Source organism: Lasioglossum baleicum, chromosome 6 (genome assembly GCF_051020765.1).
Source record: "Lasioglossum baleicum chromosome 6, iyLasBale1, whole genome shotgun sequence".
Lineage (NCBI taxonomy): Eukaryota > Metazoa > Arthropoda > Insecta > Hymenoptera > Halictidae > Lasioglossum > Lasioglossum baleicum.
This window is the reverse complement of record NC_134934.1, coordinates 2,432,995-2,456,734: the sequence shown is the minus strand read 5'-3', so window position 1 is coordinate 2,456,734 and position 23,740 is coordinate 2,432,995. Positions and strand designations below refer to the sequence as shown.

At 45.8% G+C, this 23,740-nt stretch overlaps 1 protein-coding gene across 6 annotated transcripts in view; it reads left to right on the top strand.

The window, feature by feature from the left end:
• Nucleotides 1-23,740, top strand: part of Vn (membrane-bound neuregulin protein vein) — a 342,137-nt gene that overhangs the window by 268,661 nt on the left and 49,736 nt on the right. For all 6 annotated transcript variants that reach the window (XM_076425777.1, XM_076425779.1, XM_076425778.1 and 3 more), the window contains one exon: nucleotides 7,087-7,195. In XM_076425777.1, the coding sequence (XP_076281892.1) occupies nucleotides 7,087-7,195 (109 nt within the window). The remainder of the gene's footprint in view (nucleotides 1-7,086; nucleotides 7,196-23,740) is intronic.

Below are 23,740 nucleotides of genomic sequence, written 5' to 3'. Positions count from 1 at the left end.
TTTTCGATTCTACAATTTTTTGCTGATTTCTAATCGATATTGAGCACTTTTTTTCGAACTCGGTGTTGGCGAGATCTATTGAATTTGCCTCTTTTTTGTCGCCTGCAACAAGGAAGAATCTAGCGCAACAAAGGCAAGGAACGTACAGGTTGAGAGAGGGTGAGAGAGCAACTGCGAGAACGAGAGAGAGAGAAGAGAGAACAGGGGTGAAAAGCTGGGAGAGTAAAAGGGGGAGGGAGAGCTCGCACGATGGAGCACACGTGGAGAACCGTCGACGGTGCTTAAAGCTCAGAGGGTCCTTTGAAACTTTACAATTTCATTCCTCCGGACGTGGACCAGCGCGAAGATTCCGCGCGTTGCTCTCGCTCGCAGTTTTATCTGACCTCTTTGGAAGCCTGCGGACTTTTTTTCGCCGGCTTCTCAAAGGACACCGACACGGTCACGTAACTCGAATCATTTTACCCTGCCTGGGACCCCGCGAACGAACGGTCGCGCGTATGTTGCTCGCGCGAAATGTCAGGATACCTAAATCCACTTACTCGACCCCGTGGCTCGTATTAGTCGAACGTCGGCGGAATACAAAGAGCGAAAAAGTCATTCAGGGCCCGGAAAAAGAGAGAACAATGTTTTGCTTTCCTTGGTATACGTTGCAACTCTGTGCAAACTTTCAGGGCTTGAAACCAGTTATGATATCGGTTTCGGTCCTTGAGACAATTATGAATAGACAGCGGAGAGTCTACCTGAATTGCAACAAACTGTGATGAAATGGAATTAATAGAAATACAAGTGAGAAAATGCTTGAGAGCTTAACAAATGTGTTGGGTTCTTGCATGAATTATTAGTTTATAGTTGTTTCTTTCGCTGTATAAATCCCGGGAAAATCCTGTTAACTATTACATGCGTCATCAAAGTCCTTTTTTCCCTCTACCGTCACTTACCCAAGTAACGGCTGGTTTTCCCCAAAAGGCATGCAGATATAATTCCTCCGATACAGACCTTTGCCGAACAGAAGTGCGTAGCTCAGTTCTGTGCGAGCACTGCGAACAAACGTTGCGAACAAAGGTTGCTGAGTCGACAGCACCGCGCAAGTAACATTTACACTTAGGTCTCCTATTTTGTATTCTTTTAATAAACATTCTTTCTTGTTTTGGAAGCAAACTCTGTTAATTATCAACAGAATGAAAATAGCTTGCATGAAAATAGGTTAACATTTGTAACACGTGGAAAAATCTTCTGACGCCTCGCGTGGTTTTTATCTACTTCGAAAATGGCTTTAAAACAGAGACAGTTTTTCTGGAGTAAATAATTTAAGCATTTAAGGAATTTTTGGTTCTACAGAATTTGTAACTGTGGGGCGAATGTCCCAGTGGTGAACAAGATTTTCATCTCTGACGGCAATGTTAATGAACGTACAGAAAATTTGTTTTGATGATAATTTGTATGAAGATAGGTCGCGCGTTGAAAATGTCGAGATAGCTGCAGTAAGTAATTTAGGAGCTGCAGATCTTGTGCAGTTGCAGAATTTTTAACTGTATCTAATTTTGCGAATGCGCGAAGAAATGTTTAAAATTGTTCAACAAGATTTAAATTTGGCTCGAACCGGTATAAAGAAAAATGAATCCAGCTTGAAATAATTCAGAGGCAGCAGATATAATATATTTATAGAATTTTTGATTTTACTCAATCTAGTAAGACTCGAGAGAATTTATTTGGAGTGTTGCAAATGTTTGTTTAACAAGATTTTTATCCTGTTTGAAGTACGATGGAAATGTTGGTAATGTAAAGAAGATTATTTCGAGATGGTGGCTCGTATAAATTAGGAGATAAGAACGAATACTTGATGGTAGTAGCATCTCGGATGCGAGTCACGCGATTGAAACACGATATTTGAGAAGACAAATTGGATCGAGGGAGTTGAACCGTACACTTGCGCGGCCAGTTAAGTCACATGCCCTCGCGAACAGATATATTAGGGCAATTATATCCGAGCTAATTACGCAGTGCCTCCGGTTCGCGCCTATTTTCGAACACTGTCAATGCGAATTAGCGTCCGCCAAGAACGTTGTCTCATTATATGACCTGTCGGCCCCGGAATTCAGCCGTTCATCTCTCCGGAAAACTAAAATATCACTCGCCTTGACCGGAGAGTGGCGCTGAGATTGAGAGTGAATGAAACTACCAATCTTTTCTTCGTGCAATCCAACATAAAAGAAAACTAAAAGGGTAGTTTTAAAAAAGAACACAGTTTCCATAGATGTGATCAAGTTGAGTAGACACATAGAGCAACTCGAGCGTATCATAGTCTTTCCCGGTTGCATTAAAGGAAGATTGTGCACAATAACGATACCAGCTGCAATCATATATCGAACACATAATTCGGCCCACCGAATTTTCGTCCATGGACGAGCCGCTTCAGCTCGCAGAGCAGATTAAAAGTTTCACCATTTGGACGGCTTCCGCGCGAGGCCGCTCGAGTTTTCGCCGCAATTTTCCCGGCAGGCTCGAAAAAACGAACGACTCGTGTTTCATAGCTGAAACACGAGCACGAGCTTGTCGTCCTCGGCTCCCGAGTCCGCGTTAGCCTTAATTAGTGCTCGCGTGGCGGTCCACCCAGGCTGAATAACCGTGTAATATATTTTTAATCTGATTGGCGCGTCGAACCGCTCCGGGAATCAGCGAACTCGAATCATCGACGATCATTTCGTTCACGGTGCATTCTTACTCTGGGAATTTCATACATTTGTCGCCAAAAAGAAAGAAAGATTTCCAATTAAATGAAAGTAAAACTAGTATACGTTTTACTGCGGCATTGTTTCCCAATGAGATTAAAATACGTCATGATAACTGCCAATGCCAGTAAAAGTCCATATTGGAAAATTGAATGGCGAGGAAATCGTGTGGAACGAAGGGATCATGGAGATGAAATAAGGATGACCCAAATACAAAGCTGGTCATATTAAATCCGCTGGAACATTGCTCTAACAACAGCATCGAGGGGTGATTGTAAAGCGCGTGGCTTTCGGAAAAAATCTGGCGCCAATGACAAAAGGGGAAAAAAAAGCGGAAAAACAGAAACGGGAGCAACAAAAACGGAAAAAAGCTCCGCGTAAAACCGTAAACACGTCGAAAACTGACGTATCAACGGGGAAAATCGGGCGCGACGCGGAACAACTGGTCGAGCCACGGCCGCTATCTAAACGCACCCGCGAGACACCGATTGATGTTACATCGATAGAGATAACGGTGTCCAAACAATGTAGCTCGCTCGTCAAAAGCGGGCCGACGTTAAAACTGTTTATCGTAGCGAACGCTTTACCGGCCGGCTGCGTCCACGCTAATGAGACAATCTCGTTATCCCCGGAAATTCGCGTGGACGACCTCCAAGAGCGTTCAACTACGCCCCCTTTTCGACCTTACTAATGCCTCCACGTATGTGTGTGTACGTGTTTCTGAAGATATACTGTGTGCAGGTGACTCATTTGCTCGGCTGTTTAATTGGTAGTTGCCCGAGAACTGCCACTTATCGCGTTATTAACGCTGAGCGTATCTCTGCTCGTTGAAATCACCGGAATTAGATCTTTTTGTCTCGCTATTATTGACATTACGGTAGACATTGTTGTATTAAGGCCATTCGGAAAGTAATTTCTAAAAATTAATGACTAAGTGAGTAATGACTAAGAAACTATTGATGCAAAATTGAATATCGAGTCAGGCTCGACATAAGACCGCAAAGGGTTAATAAATAATATGAAAATGAGGATTTGCGGGAATGAGTCGGCTTTCCGGCTGCGATATCGAATATTTCGAGACAGAAATCTGTTCGCGCTTTGCCGTGGCACGCGTCGCGAGTTTTCACGCGATTGTACCACGACTCCGAGGATCGACGCTGTGTGTCTATTTGCGATCGGTCGATGGTTGCCGGAGAATCCTTCCCGACAAATCCGTGTACATTTCCAGAGCCTGGGCATATGGTTCTGTTCGTCTTGGGGCTCTCTTCGTCGTCCTCGCCGTTCGCGCACACGCTGATCCCTCTGTGTTCATACGCCTCAACGAGTGGGTTTCGACATGGGGCAAGTGCTTCCGCGATATAGGAACGCGGGAAAAAATTTAGACGCCACTATACTCGACCCAGATAACAGCGGGGCTGGATCATTGCACGATACTGTCGCCGGTTTATCGCCGCAATTATTGCTACAGCGATCTTCGAGATCTCGATGCTCTTCTGAGTGTTCAAGTGAATTTCAGCAGCAACGAAATATATACGATATATTATATTATAGACTGCGGATCTTTATGCGTTTATGGCTCCTGAAAATTTTCGAAAAATGCTAGAATATCAAATTCCACCGAATCTAATACGATTTTTATATTTATTTATAATTTTATATTTATAAATTTATATATATAAGATTATATTTGTTTCCGCTGTCATAAAATTTGCCTAGAAGAATTAAAAATTCCATAAACATCCGCAATCTAATTATAATATATTATAATATAATATACAATACGATACAATAATTGCTAGGGTGAATCAGAAGAATTTTTTCTCTTAATAATATGTTGGCTAAGGCTTTGTATCTTAGTATCAATGCAACATAGATATAGTTCATCTTGCGTACAGTCCCGCAAAATTTGCGGGATTTCGCATCACCTATTTAAGAAATACGGGACCAAAAAATGACGCGGTATCCTGCGGGATTGCAAGCCCTACGAGCTTTGTAGATTTTTGCGTGAGGAGAAACCAAATTGTTCGTGCTATTTTCTTTCGAGACGAAGTTCCATGCGAAGAAATCTTCATTGAATCGGGACCCGTCGGCCCGAATGAATCGATATGGCCGCGATTCAAACTCGATTCTCGCCCTCATCTAAACTTCGCCTCTCGCCTTTCTCCTCTCGGCGTTGTTAACCCTTGTTTCGCGCGCGCGCCGCGAACTTTCGTATTCCGCGAGATTGCCGGCGTTGCTGCTTCTCCCTTTCTCCGAAAAGAAGCCCCGGCCTGGAACGAGATCAAAGTTTCGCCATCGAAAAACAACGGGAACAACAATGCCGGTCTTCAATTAAGGCGGGAGCCACCGTTCAATTTCCAGCGTGGCGCGCTCGTACGAGCTCGCCTTCTTCGCGTGTTTTCCAACGTACTCGATACTCCGCAGTGCGAATTTGTTGAAGACGCAGTTCTCAGCAGAAACGAAGAGATAGACATTTTCTTTTAATCATCTTATTAAGCTGAAACAAACATACAGCAGTGTCCTTAAATCTTTTTTTTTAATCACTGCTTAAAATTGTTCCCATTCTCGTCAGAGATGCATGAGATCTAATTAATACCAGTTATTAGAAACATTTTTATCCGTATCTTAGTGTTCAAGCTATCTGGTAAAGATCGTGCAGGATAATCACGAGACGGTAGAACGAAAACTAATATCTTCATGTTGGAATCGCAAGTAGACCATGTAGCCAGTCACGATTACAGAAAGCTGCTAATATTCCGGGTCGATCGCGCGAAATAATTGCCGGGGAAGCGGAAGATGTGGCTGCGCAGCCCGAAGAGCTAAATAGGAAGTGGATACCGGAGGCCGTCCGGGAAAAATGAAAATTTCGATACGTTTCCGCTCGAGACGACCACCATCTCGTTTCTCGGCCTTTCTCTCTCTCCCTCGTTTCTCCGATAGGACGAGGATGGGGAAAAAAAGAACAGTTCCCGCCGCGAAAATGTCTTCAGCTCGTTAGGAACTTAACGAGAAGAAACGCGGCCGCTAGAGAACTGCCGGGGTGGAGAGTGCGAGAAAGAGAAAGATAGCAGAAAGAACGGTAGCGAGAGGGAGAGGATAAAGCCGGTTAGTACGAGCAGCTCGAGAGCTTTTCGAAGTTGGAACTGCGCTCGGTAATACCGGGCCGACCGGAATGGTCGAGTACTAATCCGACTGTAATAATGGTGTACGCGCTCGCGAGCTCATCGCGCGAGCGGCAACGCGCTTCATCGCGCTCGCTATTACTCTGCTGGACAGCCGGGGCCCCACTCGTCCGAGTCGCTTTCAAACTCATTATACAATTTTTAATACATCGTACGCGCGAGCTTGTCCGGGATTCATCGCGCTTCGTGATTCATCGGGCGACGGATCAAAAACCGCACCGGGACTCAAAACACCCCCGAGAACGTCCAGCCTTCTCTTTGTCCCTCTGTCTCGCACCTTTCATAGAATCGTTCCTGCCAGTCTCCGCGGATGTATAATTAGCGAGCGCTTCCCAGCCAGACGACCAACGCGCATCGCCCCCGCGGACCGGCCGCAGCCGGCCGACGAGAACATTCGCCGCCGCGCAACGTTAGAATGTTTCTACAGACGGATGCTCATCCACGGATAATTAATCGATGTTTACGACGCGGAACCGACAAGATAGTAAACCCGGTTCGTAATGCATTAAAGCTTGAACACCGGCAAACGACAGTGAGGTATTATAGCCGCGGAACAATACGCCACGATATTCTCGTCTGACTCCACAATGCTTCGACGGGTAATCGTGCAATTTTGATTAAGAAATGCGGGAGTAAAAAATGACGCGGGATTGTAGGATCCCAATCCCTAGATCAAACCTTTATTAGACTCTATCCGTTCAACAGACTCCTTCAGACTCGTTAAAAACCGAACGTCACCGCGGCGGATACGGTTGTCGGCCACGGTTTAAGCACTCCATAAATCCGCCGGTGTCCGCGCGTTTCCTTCTTAGTTAGTGGCCGTTCCCGCGATTTGCATACCAAAGACTAATCCTTGCACGTGCGCGCGGGCCAGAGGAGCGTCGATTGAAATGAAAATGCACACCGGGTTCTCTCTCCCTCTCTTTGGGCTCGAATCCGCACGCACGAATATCATTTTCTTGCACGCGGAGAACAAAGCTCGAACGCAGCGTGCGCGATTTATGCGCGGAAAGAACGAACGACGCGAACAGCAGCGGAAAAGCATGGCAAAGGGCTACGCGGACAAAAGAAAAGGATACGAGACACACGAAGGGCGTGGACGGGAATTATGCGCATAACGTTTTTCGAACGTTTCGCCAGAGCTCACCATTATTTTTCTCTGGTTTGTGTTGCAGCGACGGCAGCCTGGCCGAGGCAGGAGCAGCCGTGCCCGATCGCCGGTGACTTCTGCATGAACGGCGGTACCTGCCTGTTTTTCGAGACCGTCGGTGAACCAGCATGCAGGTGAGCGTTGCGCCATACATTTTACTTTGACCCGCGGTGCACCAACGTTTCCGAGCCACCTTCTTCTTCTTCGTAAAGTATTACGAAACCGATAACCCTTGGAGGATCATCGTGGTTTTCCGATCGAAAAATAATGAGTTCCTTTGAGAATTTTCTTTAAGCGAAACTAGCGAACACGTTCATTTCAAGCTTTGTATATAAGTGCATCGATCTTAAGAGAATATACGGAAAAATTGTTCATTCGGAAGAAAATGCGTCAGTTTTTGAATGGATGGAGGTCAAAAGTCCAGGAAAAAATATTTCGATCTCCGTAGAAATATCCTCTCATGTTTTTCCTAGGCTCAAAGAATATAACCACACGGGGAGGGGGGGGGGTCGAAAATATTGAAACAAACGGCCGGGAACCTGTTCCCCAAACTCTCCCATCGTCCGCGAGCGATACGGTCCGGCCGAAATTGGGTTTCGCTTCTTGTTACTTTCTTTTCTCGCCCCGTGCGCTATCACAGTGGAGATTGGAATCGGTTGGCAGAGATTTCGCGGGACTCTGCCGATTTCGTGGATCTGATCTAGAAACGACGTATCCGCTGACCTCTGCCGACAGTTCTCTGCCAGTTTCTATAAACCCCTCGTCTCTCGCCCCATCTATTAGAGAGCACACGCTTCTCTTATATTCTATTCCCCGTGGCTACTCCCCCGAACTCGTCGCTTTATCCTCTTTATTTAACGAACTATCCCTCCGTTTGCTCCCTCCCTGGAGATCAGCGATGAAACCAACTGCCTATCCCTCTTCCTCTCCCCATCCTTGCCTTCTCTGCTAATCAAACTGTTTGTCCGTGGCAGGAATTACATCAGCCGGCCGCGTCAGCGACTTCAATTATTTACTGCTCGCCCGGCATGTTCGCGTTTACACTGTTTCACGTAGAGGGTGTAGAAAAATTATGTGTCACGGCTACCGTAGCGGGATTCTATATCTCTGGATCGGTGAAATTGTCTGATCCTTCTTTTTTCAAGGTCGAATTTAGTTTCGGGTCAACCGTTCTCTTAAAAAATGACTTTACAAGGTGAGCACAGTCGATTCTTTAATTAGCGGGGCATCGCGTTGTTTTCGGGCTCGGCGGGGTTTCGCCATTGAAACGCTGCCCGTGTAGTCTCTTAAAACGTCGAACCACCCTTTCCGAGCTCGGTGTCTTCGTACCGAATGGGAACGCCGTCGTTCGAGTCATTTGTAAAAGTATCTCGGGCGCGATCGGCTCCACGATGCACGGCTCGCTCTCATTTGTCCGATGTCCATTCTTGTCCCACCCCATTCGCCTTGTCCCTGTGAACCCTTGTTCCTCGGGGGACGACCTGATTCCTCGATAAAGCCAATAAACCCTCGTCAACCGGTGGCGTGTCGGTTCACAAACCGCCACACACCGCCATACCATCAACCCACGCGCACAGATTCTCTCCGGCGGCGGGCCACGCCGCGCTGCGCCGTTTCAACGGGAGAGAGCGTGGTCATTTTTAGCAGTCGATCGAGCCTCGGGGGCAAGTTTCAAATTTATTCGACGACCGGTTAATTAATGTCAAAGCCCGCCCACAAAGCTCTCCACCCCTTGTCCGGGTTTTTTCTCCTCGGTTCTGCCGGTCGACCGAGTGGAAACGGCGAAAGTTCGTCTTGTCGATGAAATAATGCCGAGTGCACACGCGTGCACCGGTGCAAAGCGGTGTGGAGCAGTGCAGAGCATTGCGGCGAACCTCTCTCTTTCTCTCTCAGCTCTCTCGTTCCGTTGAAATTAACGAGTCGAGTGTTTGCAAATTTCAACGGGGAGCCGGTAGCTCAGCGAGTGTGTTTGCTTTGATATTGGCGAACTTTTTCTCCCGCGGTCATCCGTGATTTTGAACAGGGCTGGGAGGACAGGGGACCGAGACGCACCTCCATACTAAAACTTGCACACCCCCCTGGAAGAAGTGTCGACCCCCACCTTCGAGGTTCATCGGTAATTTCCGGCGACGACGACCGATCATCGAAACTTTTTCAATTAAACCGATGACGGCTCTCGATATGTATGTATATAGTACGTACGGCGCGGCGCGTACGTAGATGTGTGTCGTTTGAAAGCACAGCGCGGCGCGGAAGAAATTTAATTTTCGAAAAGAGCTGTAAAGCCGACACGGCTCGCCGGAGCGGAGCCGGGAAATTTCGGCTCCGCGTATTCCCCGTGGGGAGCGCGGGAACCCGCCTGCCGAACGTAAAAAATCCATTCGGCCAGAGGAATTTTGTATGAAAGCTCTCGCTCTATGCGATCCGATTTGACTCGATTCGATCCGTCCGCGTCTTGGCAGTACTCGATTGACGATCCTCAACGTACGAAACGAGACTCTAGACTTTTCGCTTTCGATGTTCCAGTAGAGAAAACACCGGAGTACCGGAAGAGAGGATGGAGAGCAGAGAAATGGAGTAAATTTAAAAAAAGATATTATCGGAAGTCGGAGAGGGAGAGGGGTGGATGGCAAAGTTAGATAGAGAGACAGAAAGGAAAAGCAGGACCGAAAGTGTGAATGAGAGAGGGAGAGAAGAAAAGAGAAAAAGGGGAAAGAGTGGAAGGATGAGAGTGTGAGAGAAAAGAAAAGAATAGTAACGGAAACAAAAATTAATATACATACACTTTGGCTGAATGGATTTTTAAAAGACTCCGACTGATTGGTGATTACTTATTAGTATTTCACCCACACACTCTCGTCAAAGATGCATCGATTCAGCAGCCCGGTGAAGCCTCAAAAATACGAAACCTTTTGAACCGCGCTTGGTGTCACCGCTTTTAACGTTCGGCGTACAATATCCCATGGAACGCAAACTCCGAGACCAACAGCAAATCGAGGCACTAAACGCGAAGAAAACGTCGAAAAAGATCATCGTTTTCCCCAATCCGTCAAAGGGGGCCGCTTAAGCCAAAAAGTGGCTAAAAAAACGATCCGTCGTTTGGCGCGCGTCTCTCATCCGAGTCGTTCTTTCTCTCGGTGAACTATTTCCTCCCGTTGTTGCCAATAAATCAGGAAGCGTATCTCCGGGAATCCCCGATTTATGGATTTCCAGTGGCTCGTCTTTACGCGGAATAAATTTCACCTCGCGATCGTGATCCCGATAAACTCGCTGTAACCTCGGCGCGCGCGATCCGAGAAGAACCGAAAAAGGCGAGGCACTGCTGGCACTCGAAGAGAGAAAGAGAAAGAAAGAGAGGGTTTCCTCGCCGAAAAAACGTCGAGCAGGATTCCCCGTGAATCGTATGGATCGTGTCGATCGTGGATCTCTGGCAAAAAGAACGAGGCAGAGGTTCGATGACCTAGTTTAAAGGGTCGAGAGACCGAAATTCCCGCGCGTAGATCCGACACGAATCGCTGTCGCGACGCGAATCGAGCATCCAGTTTATCGCAGCTGAGTCCCATTGCGATGTGTGTCTGTGTGTGTGTGCGTGCCTTCTCTTCTCTCTTCTCTTCGAGTTTCTCTTTGCTTCCCTTCGCCCCTTCCAATCACCAACGAACCCTTTCGCATCCAGCCTTGCGGCGCTTCAACCCCGAAATACGCGGTGAATGCAAAGCTTTCGCACCGAGCACCCGCTAGATCGTAAATCTCGACGCGAGAGACACTTCATCCCGCGACCTCGTCGACCCATTCAATTCCCGACTACACCTGTGCGCAACCTGTGACTCCAGCCGAACTATTTGCCATGGGGAAGTCGGATATTACCGGCCCGGAACTTTCTTTCTACGAGATCGTCTTGCAGTAGAAAAGGACGATTTTAAACGGACGCACAGTGTACCGAATGCCCAATCTAGGTAGAAAAAAAATCCTATACATCAAATGCGGCTAATGATGTCAACTTATGTAATGTCGTTGTAAAGCGGAGGTCTCGATCTTCAAGTTTATGGTATTTTTGATCGCGAAAAAAAAATTTGAATTACATGATGACTTTTGGAAGATCAAGTATCATAAATTTAGCACTGGATTGTTAGTATAAAGGAATTTTTAAGAGGTAAATTTGTCAAAAAATCAAATAATGTGCATCGAATGATTGTCGAAAACGACTGTGCAAAATTCTGAATTTTTAAGTTGAATAACTGCCTACGTAGGTGGGCACGCACCGTCAGATGGGCTTTCATTCGACAATGCAACAGCTCGATTGATGTACTTGTAAAGGGAATGTTTGCTTTATAGAATCGAAATCATACTGAGACATTAAATTATAGTACAGTTTGCATCAATACACTTTACGCAATAACCAGCATAAATTCGAACTGAATAAACAGTCAAGAAACGGACTGTATGAACATTGAATGCGGAAGGGCTCGCATTAGTTCAAGGAATAAAATTTTGCAGCTTGCCGAAAGAATAATATTTTTCGATTTACTGATCAGATTTTCTGCAATTGACTCACTCTCTGGTTTTTTATGAAAGGCTCGAACAAATATTCGACGCGTATCTTTTTCAAGTGGTCAGAATCCCCATATGTTCAGGGGTGGGTGAAAATCGCTCTCGAAGTTGGAGCAATAAATTTGTCAATGTATGTTCCCCGATAAATGAATATTTTAAAAATCTATTTACTCGGACCGGAGCACGGCAGTGAAAAATATACGAGTTCCGTGTATTTGCACTTTTCCCTAGAATTATTCGTTTCAGAGATAAACGGCCAAATATGGTTTTCAACCCCAACTTTCAAAGCCATTTTCATGCCTTGCATACGAATATTGGTGAATGGGCAGAAATACCTGTGGAATATTGTATTCCGGACGCGAATTTCATATTATTATGCGCGAGTTTTTCGGAAAATCAAATGGTCTTATTTAAGTATTAGGTCGTTCAAAGGAAAATTAATTTAGGATAGGTTTTATGTCCCTTTCTATTTTTCTATTGCATTTGAACATTTCTAAATACGCTAAACAACGGCAACAGAATTTTTTCATTATCCTGGAAGATTATGAATGGATTATGGATAGATTTTGCATAACGGAACGGGCACAAGCGAGCATGACTACGGTGTGCAGGTAATTGGATTCGGGGCAGAGCGAATGGGTTTACACGCACCGTTCGATTTTTCATCGACATTGCCACCGGCGCGGTGGATGGTACGTCGAAAGAATCGTTATCGTACGCGCGAATAACGCACGAGATGATTTCTTTGACGTGTTGGTGAGCGTTCGCGAGCGGTTGCACGCTTGGAAAATTAAAGACCGCTTGAGGGGATTTTGACACCGCGTTTGTCTGGCTCTTCTCTTCTTTGCCGTGTCAACGCAATCTTCCCTGCTAGTTATTTTCATTTTAGAATGTCGCTGCGTAATTTTCATCGTCTTTATTAACCAAGCCTTTTCAGTGTTCGAGCGAACTGAGGCATAGCGTAGCGGAGTTGCGAGCGCAAAATTCGAGCGGCAAAGGGAGCGGGTACACGAGAACCGGCTGGAGCTGGAAGCCGCGGAATTTCCATCGGTTTTAATTTAACGCCCGCATGAAATTCAAACGAAAACTTCAATTTAAATGTATAGCTCGTATTTACCGGCGAACGCTAAGAGGAATTTCGAGTTCCATTAAGGTGTCCGAGCCACACCGGCTACGCTACCGACTCTTGGACTCTTGTATTTTTTTACTCGACGCGGAAACGACTTTAACCCCTGAACGACGGACGCTTTTGACTTTCGTGCTGGCTGCGGTTAAATCCATTCAGATCCTCAGGTATCAATTTACTTTTAGTTTTTTCCGAATCTACTTCTCCCAGGTAATCTCTTTGTCGCAGTTATTCCATTGCTGGAAATATGCTTTTTCAGATAAGTTCGTTCCACTTGAAGTGTTAACATGTTCGCTACCACCAGACCGCGGATCTTAATGCAGAATAAAAACGTTTCTCGAATCTTTAACCCTTTGCACTCGAATGGTAACTCTGAGTAAAACAGACTACATAAAATAAAAATGATCTTGTTTTTCGAATTAAAATTGCTTCGAGTCCAAAGGGTTAATCATTTACATTTTAAACGATATTCTTAGAATCTTCTTTAATGAACATACAATTTACTTAAAGATGGTTGAAAACATACGTTGAAAAGAGTCGTCCACATCATGCATGCCATCAAAGATCATACAAACCCACATCGTAGAGGATTTTCATTGTTTCCGATTCCTGGTGCACAGTGGTGATAGAAACCCGTAACAACTCTGTGCACACGGTACGGATAATCTTCTCGCGGTTAATTCTGCCGCGAACCATATCAAAGACGCGACTTGCGTGCGCGTCCCGACATTTTCATCCTTTCAGCTTCAGCTTCGCGCTTCCTGTTAAAATAACAGGCGTTTGAAAGGCGAAAGACTCCGCTCGGCATCCGTCGCCCGTCGAGAGGATCTCACGCCTTCCGGCAACTGTATATCGGTCCCTTTGTGTGCGAGCTTTTGTGCGTGGGCGACAAGAATGAGACTGAATTCCGCGTATATGGGCCAGGGTTATGTGAGAACTGGGGGAAAAACGGGACAGAAGAAAAGCTGGGGCTCGAGAGGTCACGGGAACGAGCTCTGCAACATCGGTGAGCTGAAATCCTACGCTTTTCTCTAGTTCTTCAGCACTCTCGTTCCCTTCTCTCTTTCCTGTTAGCCAGGAATGTGTGAAATGCTGTTATTCGTTGAATTTCCTGATTTCTTACGACGTGCGTATCTTCAGCAGTTTTTGCAGTCGAGTGGTCAATGTAGTTATGGCTTATATTATAAGTATAATGTCCTTATAACTATGTTTAATCATATGTACTAACTCTTGTGGTCGCTAATGACCTAGACGTGTGATGCGACCTGCATAAATAAATTAATTAAAAACAAACAAAATTCGGCTATCTCCTGTATAAAATCGTGCCAGTTTGCGTCGATGGGTTAGGCGAGTGTCGCACCAGTTTCGCAGAGGCGAAATCGTTTTCGCGGGGCTAAATCAGAATTTCCTCGCGAATCCATCGTCGACTTCACGAGACGATAAACCCCGGCCGGCTGTAATACTTTTTATATCTGGCACGTAAGAGAAATTTATGCCGGTCGAGGCACGAAACCCTGATTCCGGGGACAAGCTTCGAGTTGCTTGGCGTTTCCATGGGGGTTGGTTCTCGTGAACTTTCCGGTCTCCCTGTCACGAGAACAATATTTATACGAGCCGATACGGACCGCGATAGCCGCGCGGAAACCGTGTGCGCCGATGTTCGAACGCGTTTTCGCTGCGAATAGAAAATTTTCATAATTATCGCACGCGTACCCGTTGCCTCTCTTTCTCTCTCTCTCTTTCTCTTTTTCTCTCTCTACGAGTTTATGTTGACACGTCGACGTCCGTGTCGTTATTGTTTTTCGTTTACCCATTGATAAAGGGAGACAGAGCGTCAGCGTTACCGATAACGAGAAGAAACATCATTTTAACGATGAACGCCGGGATAATTGGCCCCACCGATGACGAGGGATTTCGTCGAGCCTATTTACCCGGTGCACGCCGCGCCGCTCCCGCATGCCCATTGTTCGTTGCGTCATCGTAATTTCAAATTTAACGAGCTACGCAGAATTCCGTTGATGTCTCGCGCCGCGCGCCGTCGGGAGAACACCAGGGTTTCGAATACAAATTTTTCGATCGCCTCGTAAGCCAGCCGGTACGGCATGCCAATTGCTGCGAAGTCTTCCGATTTTACCCGCTTGAAACGCTAAATTGAAAGTTTTAAAGATTGTAAGTATATATACTACATGCGAGCAATTAACCCGTTGCCATAGCATTTTCTTTACGGTCACAGCGATTAAAACGTCTTTATCCCCAAAAATACCGTAGAAGGGAAACGAAAATTTGTATATTTTTTATATGGCTGCATTTATTATAATGCTTAAATATTGATTACAAACGAATCAAATTTTATTTCATGTAAAAATAAACATATCACATTCGTATTATTATTATTATTATTAGACTGCGGATCTTTATGACCAAATTCAAGAATGTTGTAATGTTGCTTTCAATGTAACAAAGTCGTTAAGGGATGAAATCAATTTTTATGTTATTCCTGCTTTCCGCAATCAATGCAAAATATACTTATTTTGCATGAAGATCTGCAGTCTAATTTGTACTATTGCTTTACTTTTCGTATTTTACGTGTGTCTTTTTGGAGTAACCTGGACAGACTTGGACGATGTTTATACATATTGCATGTAGAGTCCGCTGATCATCAAGGTAGTAGAGGAAGAATCAAAAGCAACCAAACAGAACATCGTCAGACATATTCACCAGCGGGAAACATGAGTTCCATTAACAAACCAACAGAACGTCTCCTTTCTCACCTGTTTCTTCAGCCGCAGCCTCGTCACAGATTAATCGAGGCGTTCGTACAGCTACAAGAGAGAGGAAGAGAGAGAGAGAGAGAGAGAGAGAGAGAGAGAGAAAGGCGCTTGCGACAGCTTTGCGATTCCCAGTGACAATATTACGAGGCTCTCCGGTTCGTAAACCGGTCGCGTCTACGAAGGTAAGCGTTGTGTTCGTCGAGCAGGAAGCGAGGCAATTCGGTGGCGCGTTTATCGGCTCTCTCGTCGTACCTCCTCCGTTCTCCTCTAAATTACGGGGGTGGGTGTTGCATTGCAAATAGGGAGGCGAAAGGGGTGTTCTCTCGATGGTCCCGTAGACGACGACGACGGCCGCGGGAGTGCTCGATTAGGATCGCGACTAGGCAATCACTAGGCCGCGAACCAGTCCCGTGTTTGCGTCGAGTGGGACACTGTAGGTACTCGTTATACCCCCTGAGTACAAATATTCACTTTTGTTGTTCAAAGCTTGATTCACGCAAAACAAGACAGCTATTCGTGGCTCTAGAACGATTTCGAGTAATCCTGGACTGGACACCGTGCCATCAGTGATCACTATGCAATGATCACTGTGCAATGTAAAACAGTAAAAACATCAGAAGAATTTTCAGATGGTTTTGTATTATTTCCTACTTGTTAAACATATTGCGAAAGCAAATAAATTTCTATTCCACTCCAATTCTATGCCATTCGAGTAGAAAATTTTGATTTCACATAAATTGCAAAAATTCATTTCGTACACTAAACTTTCCCATCCTCGAAAAATTGTCAATATTCGAACTGTGATAACTTTGTGAAAAGATAATTTTTGAAGAAATGCGAATAAAGTCAACATATATAGAATAGCTTTCACTGTTACTATTTACACATAAATTAATACAGGATACGCGGAAACACTATGTCGTTATTTAGAGCAACACCTTTATAATATTGTACTAATAAAGTGTAGTTTATTAGAATAACGTATCCACATGAAGACATTTCCAACGGCGAACACCGGGGCCGATTTTTGCAAAGTTTCTCGCCGGTCGAAGGACAAAGGGTTAAGATCGTGTCCTGCAGTTAGATCGGCGCGTTCCGCGGTTAGCCGGAAGCGAGCAGATCTTGTAACGCGGCGGGAATGCGGCCCGCGATCGTTTTCCTCAGTTGTAAACCGTCTGCGGCCGACACCTTGAATTTAGTCGGCACTGAGCGCCGCCCGAATAGACAATAAGCCAGCGGTTTCCGAGACACTCCGGGAAAATTGCAGTCGCGCTCCTCGTATTTTCGCTGGTTTAGGTGATCGTGGCGCACCAGGTATGCACCCGGTTACCCTCGGAAGAAGTAGACTAACCTAGCAGAGGCGCTGTAATTGTCGTCCTGCTTCTGCGACGCTTTAATTACTCGCTGAAAAACTCACCCGCTGCACCGTGTCCGGAGGAACTTGGCCCGATGCAACAAATAGCTGGGTTACGTGGTCGCATACCCGGAAGTATCAACTATGTCCTCGAGACACTGATCGAGCGTTGCTTGCCGGACTCTAGGAGCCTTTAGTCTGCATATTTGATACCGTGGGCGGTGTCTCGCTGGTAGTTTCTCGAAATCAGCAGAATTGTTGAAAACTTTCTTGTGTCTATGTATAAGAACTAGACAGCGGATTTTCATGCAACATAAAAATTGTCTGACTTGGCGTTCGTTACCACCATTTGTTTGTCTACCTTCACTGTTCGAATGTTTTCTATAGAAATGCCTGCCGTATATACATCCCAGCAAATTGTACCAAAGAGACTGCAATAAAAATAGATCTCAAAGTTTGACAGGAAATTCGTGTCACCCACACATACCGTACAAGGCAGTCAAAGTGTTGATACACCGGGGACAGCTTTGACAGCGGAGATAGTCGAGCACCCATAATGGTAGAGTGTCTGGCGAGTCGGTACGTTCGTTGTTCGCTGGTTGCATGTCTTTGTAAGCGAGCCAGCTACTCGTTGCACAAGAATGCATCGGCAATAGCGCGATCCTCGCCGTGCAATCTCGCATTCCTTTCGCGGTCCGGCCAGTTGGCGCGTAATTGAGAGATAAACGGGCGCAACAGAGCTTCGTGACGCGAGAAATATGTGACACCCTGGTGTAGCGCGCGGGCTGCGCGTACCTATCCCGCCACCCCCGCAACTCGGTATCACCGGGATCACCAGTGCGCATCGACGAAATATTCGAAACGCGAATCTCCGCGTTCCTCGGCAAATATGGAACTCCGCGACGATCGCCGAACACCGATGCAAAACGTGTCAGAGCGCTCCCGAACATGCGTTTGCACGAATCATTTTTAGAAATTGCAGTAGGCTGCAGAATTTTCACCCCTCGCACTATAATATCGTGTCATCCACTAAATATAAATGTTACTAAAACATGTAATGATTTCGCGGAGTTTCGACGGAACGACTTTCCGTCAACGGAAATGCATTGTTTTTCTTTGAATTTCCTAGCCGGCCTAGTTCACGTATTTGAAAATGTTCAAAAAATATTGTGTACGAAATTCAATACAATTTGGTACGATTTTTATGAATTCTGTATCTACAGAGGTCATTGCGACTGAAGAAGAGATTAGTCTAGTTAGTCTAGTTATTAGCTTACCAACTTCCACCGCTATGCGAGTAGTACAGAGACAGTCCCCTAACAATTAAGGAAATCTTTATTCATTTGTCTTCATAATTTTCTGGCTAGAGAACAGTTACGTTGCCTTTGCAAGTTACGCGCGACATTGTGCAGCATACTGTAAATGCGTGTTAGCATGAGTTGTGTTCTGAATATCACTGGGAACAAGTGCACGAGGTCACAGACCTGGTCTAGAAGTATTATTCTTGTTGTGTGTTAAACAAATTCTATTACGTTCGATGCATAATGGACAAATTGGTAATAGTATCGTTCTGATGACTTTCTAGGTTCTTCGGGTTAGATCAGTAAATAAAAAAATTTGATTTTTCTGCCTAAGGCAGCACACCTACTCCCATTTCATTGGGAACGAACCTTTCGAGAACGAGCTTTCCCTCCACCGAACTCGTACCCAGACTGTATTCTTCCCGCGGCTGTCGTAATTAGAAGTAGCAAGAGACAGAAAAGAGGGAAAGAGAGAGGGAGTCGTGTTTCTGGTCGGTGGACGGGATCGGACAGCGACGCTTGACCGCGCAGAGACGCGTTTCTTTGTGCCCGTTTGAGGACGAACCTCGTTAAACGTGAATCGAGTCTCTCGTGAAAACTTAAACGGCCGGCGGTCGGGACTCCAGGGTACTCCGTGCAACCTAATAATTCATCCAGAGGGTTGCTCCTCGTACCTCCGGGCGCCGAGCTGCGATGGTCCCACTGCGTCGCCCTACCCACCTCTCTCTCTCTCTCTCTTATTCGGGTTCTCTCCTTCCTCCTCCGTGCAATTTACTCCTGTAAAGATCAGACGCCGAAAATGTTGTCGCAGTCGCCGGCTAAAACGAATTTAAATCGACGGGAAACCTTGAAACATCTTTGAAAGCACCGCCGACGACTCTGCGTAACACACCGAAAGTTCACTGAATCATGCACCGAATGTCTTCGTTGCATCATCTATGCATCAACACGGTGATCGCGACTGCAATCTTTCACGGTGATTTTTCTTCACGGATACGGAGGCGGAGACCTATTTTCGTTACAAGTTTGAAGAACAGACGACTGACTGTGGCTTATTGGTCATTGATGCAACACTGATAAATAGACTGGGGATTTTATGCATTTATGACAAAAATAAGTGGGTGTAATTTAAAATAGCAAAAATATTAGAAAAATTTGAACATACTTTTATATTATGCTCAACCTACTATACAGAATGAGGAAGAAAATAAATGTCTAATTCACTCCAGTTTGTTGCAATTCAGGTAAAAAATTTTTATTTTTCATGAAGATCCGCAGTCTACTGATGAATAGCCGAGTGTGGTCCTCCAGGGCCGTACGTAACAAAACCCAAAAACGCCATAATCCTAGACCGTGCGAAGGGTGTTCATCGGCACGCGTTCTTTCCATTCCCTGTATCGAGTAGGAAGCTTATGAATGGACAATTAATCCCGGAAAACCACGGTGGCTCGAGGCTATTCGCGAGCTCCGTTACGCCGTTAAGCCACCTAAAATCCAGCGGTCCACCCTCTTGCCGGGACTCTGTATTATTCAAAGAGCGGCCCGGTCTACTCTCTGATAATGATTTATTTAGACGGGGGGTTGGCTAGCGCAAATACGGGGACGAACATTAACGGCGACTAAGCTCGTCGCCCGGTATCCGTTTCAAAGGGTCCCCGGGTCCCGCGGATTATCACCGCGATTCTTAACGAGCTTACGCGACACCTTTACGTCGTCGAAACTCGGAGAAAACCAGACGGCCGTCCATATGCCTGGCCGGAATATTGGATTTCCCAGGTCCCAGGTCTCATCCCTTTGTGACGCGGCGCGGCGCATCGCTCGCGAATTCAACGTGCGTTTCCATACACACACACAGACACAGACAGAGCTCTGTCCAAAACCATCCCGAAATTCCCCGTTAATCGTCGACCGTTCAATGGGACGAAATTAATAAAAGCAGCAGCGACGAGACCGTCCAAATTGCGGAGGTACGTTTACCACCGGCGAATATCCGAACAACACGCGAACTCGTGACATATAATTAAACTATCATCTCCATATTCATGCCGAGCAAAGCAAACTTCCCCACTCATCCATATACATTGCTAAACAGTTGTCGGTCACCTATTTGCATTTAGGTTACAGTCTTCATTAACCGAGACGCAACTACCCCTCTGGCAATCCGTTCTCTCTCTCTCTCTCTCTCTCTCTCTCGCTCTCTCTTGTTTGGCCATTAAAACGCAGAAATTTTTATGATTCCCAGCAACGCACACCCCCGCGTGCCTTCGGAAATATTCTTGCACAGCACGCCAGCCTATTCTTCGAGGACCTTTCTGGTTTCCTACTATTTAGCTTTTACGGAGGAAAAGTATAGTAATCCATGGGTAACCGCGCATTCTTGCGTTTAACGCCTCTTGGAATTGAGGGTTGTTAAATCGTGTTAACAGTTTTCCCTTTAAGCGTTAACGGTCTCAGTTTCAATCGGTAGACAACCACAAGGGTTCCGTAAAATTGTAATCGGTGTAGAAGATCTAAAATATAAAAAATATATTTAAAAAATGTTTAAAAGCACGCTTATACTAAAATGCACTAAAAAGGAGAAAATAATTTTTTTCCTGGTTCTCCGTAAAATACCGAATCCAGTTAAATGATTAATAATATTTTTCCCCAAAATTTTAAGCAATGAAACTTCATGTAGGTACAGTGTTAATTGGTCCAGCTAATTAATATTTCTTAGAGATGCGTGACTCCGGGATGAAATATTTCTCCACCAAATATCCGGATGCTCAATCAGGCCGGCCCAGTCCTCGAGATCGATCCGGATAGTTATTTTATTCGCGGAATCGCGGAGGAAGCGTTTCGATCGGGTTGGGACGATACCTGAAAGCGCGTCCTCGTCGTCTCCGTCGTGTTCTCTGTTGGGAACGTGAACGTGACGGAAGAGTGGCGTCTCGGTAAGCCACTCGATGTTCTTCTAACCGGATCCACTTAGTCAATCCTCGCCGGGTCGTGGAGAATTCCCGGCGACATCGTGGAAAATTCCGACGCGTGTCGGCGACACTCTTTTCTCGACGACGACGCGGCGCGGCGCAGCGGAGGGAGCGCGGAATCGGCTTTGCGAGGATGGAAAATCGTGGCTCCTTCAGCCGTCGCGCGTCAACGAACGTGCAACCAATACGATAACGCGTTTTGACACATAAAACTCCAGCAAATCGGCGGCGGGGAACCAACGGCGACGAAAATATACGTCGGTCGAGGGGCCGAGGGACGCGCGACGAGTACCAGAGGCACCCAACTGGGGGAGTTACGCCCCTGTCTGAACGTGTCTCCGCGCGAAGACAAAATAGAGCCCCGTCTCTCCTCTCCTCTCCTCTCCTGACCTCGCTCTCTCCTCTCCCTCTCTCCACGACGCATCGTGTCGTCGCGTTTCTGCTTTCGTGCGAAATCTTTCTCTCGCCCGGTGCTTTTTCCGGACGCGTGAGCACGCTAGACGAGCCAGTGCCGTTCACGGTGTCAAAACTACGCCCAAGGATTTGCTGCCGCCGTGGAAATACACGAATAAAGTGTCCCGTTTCTCCACGAGCCCTTATACCACCTCCACAAACTGTTTTATTTATTCCGAACGCAGGATTTATTGCAGGAATGAATGTTATTGCGGTGCAGGTGACACAATTTTCGATTATGCATAGGTTTCTCTACTGGAGATGAATTTTTAATCGGGCTGGTGAGTTCTAGGGGTGGTTATAGGTCAACCGATAAATAATGCGATTTTCGTTGTATATTTCTAGAAGAAGATACAGTAGGACGTGACACACGCCACCAATTTTATTATGTATCGTCAGTGGACTGCGGATCTCTATGCATTTTTAGTGTTCGTACAGTTTTAAAGTGCACGAAAACGTGTACACGGTAACAAGCCGTAAGAAATTTTCTTATATTTTGAAAATGAAACACTGAACGTGATAAAAATCACTCATTTTTTATATAGAAGACTAAAGACTTCGATTAGACTTTCGATTTACATGCACAGCAACAAACAGCATAACTTTATTTCTTAAATGTTCAAGTTTCTGCAAGTTTGCAGTTGCAGGTCTCTCGATTTCTTTGGAAATATATAAAATCTCTAAGGTGATTGCACTCACCTACAATTTTCAGTACAATTGCGTAACGATTCGATATTTCTGGTTGCGAGAGGCAATCGAGAAGCAAAGGTAGGAAAGTCGATGTAGTCTGTGGGTAAGAAATATTGCCGGGAGGCGGGTACGGGGTGTCTGGGGATCGCGTTACGTCCCTGGCCGCGTTCGCGAAGACAAAATAAAACTCGGCCCCTCTTCTCTTCTCTTCCCTCTGTTCGAGACAAGCAGCAGCACGGCAGACAAGACGGTACCGTGGCAGTACACGGCTAGCCAAAACATTCGAGTCTTGATCGCGAGCCAAAAATCCTGTCGCACCGCCAAAAAGATACACCTGGCCCGAACGAGAGAGCCGAGAGGCGCGAGAGAAAACAGGGAAAACGATTCTATTTTCCGCGATACGCTCGCTGAGCACGCCCTTTCACACCTACTCGACACGACTCTTGTGTTGTTCGACACCTATGCCACTTTCCAGTCTGAAATATTAACTCGTTCATTACCACATACACATTATACCGAGCAATGTTCATGGTTTTGCAATGGTATTATTGTAGGAAGAAATGTTTAATTTTCAACTGGAACTAGCTCCGGCTAACTAGGCAAACTGGTACTCTATATTTCCGTAGATGTATTCAGTATTCTGTCGCAAATAGCATCGTCGTCGGGACGGATGCGAAGAGAGACACGGATGCGCGGCGATAATTAAACATAAACATTAAGTTCTACGGTGAAAGTGTTCTCTATCGATGAAATAACGATGCCAGGTGATTATTGAGTGACGTCTACGGTCGCCGGTTCCGACATAGAAATTTCCCGGCGATGGAAAACGCGGAGGCGGAAAACACGCGCACAAAGGCTCGGGCGAGATCGTTCAGGTATCGCATAGCGTCGCGACGCCTCGTCTCTCGCATATCGCGTCGGCCTTCAGGACCTTTGATTTTATTAAAATTCACCGGGAAACATCAGCGCCACGCGATGTCGCGCTCATGATACTCGGCACCCTGGTATTAATAAAAGTTCACGGAGCGAAGAGACCGCGAGACTCGATGAAAACTAGCGAGTAAATATTACCGGCGAATAATGAAGCTTGCTCTCGTCGACATCCACAATCTCTCTCCCTCTCTCTCCCTCTCTCGATCTATCTCTTTTTTGTTTTAAAGGGAAATGATCGATTCCGAGCGACACCCGCATTTCGATAATTACGAGTGTCTCGTCGAAATAGAGATTGCAGCCCGTTATTCACCGGACGGGCCGCATTCGCGTCAGCTTTTCATTCTAACCGCTGTTAGGGGTACAACGATTTAAACCTATCGCTGGAATTGAATGAAACTGTATTCTCCCTTTTACTAATTTTAACAAGTACACAAACTATACAATAAATACCCTTTTTAATTCCTCCGACGTTTCTGTATCACGTTATTTTAAGTGAAATTTTAAATGATACTTCACGAACCGTACAGTATGTTT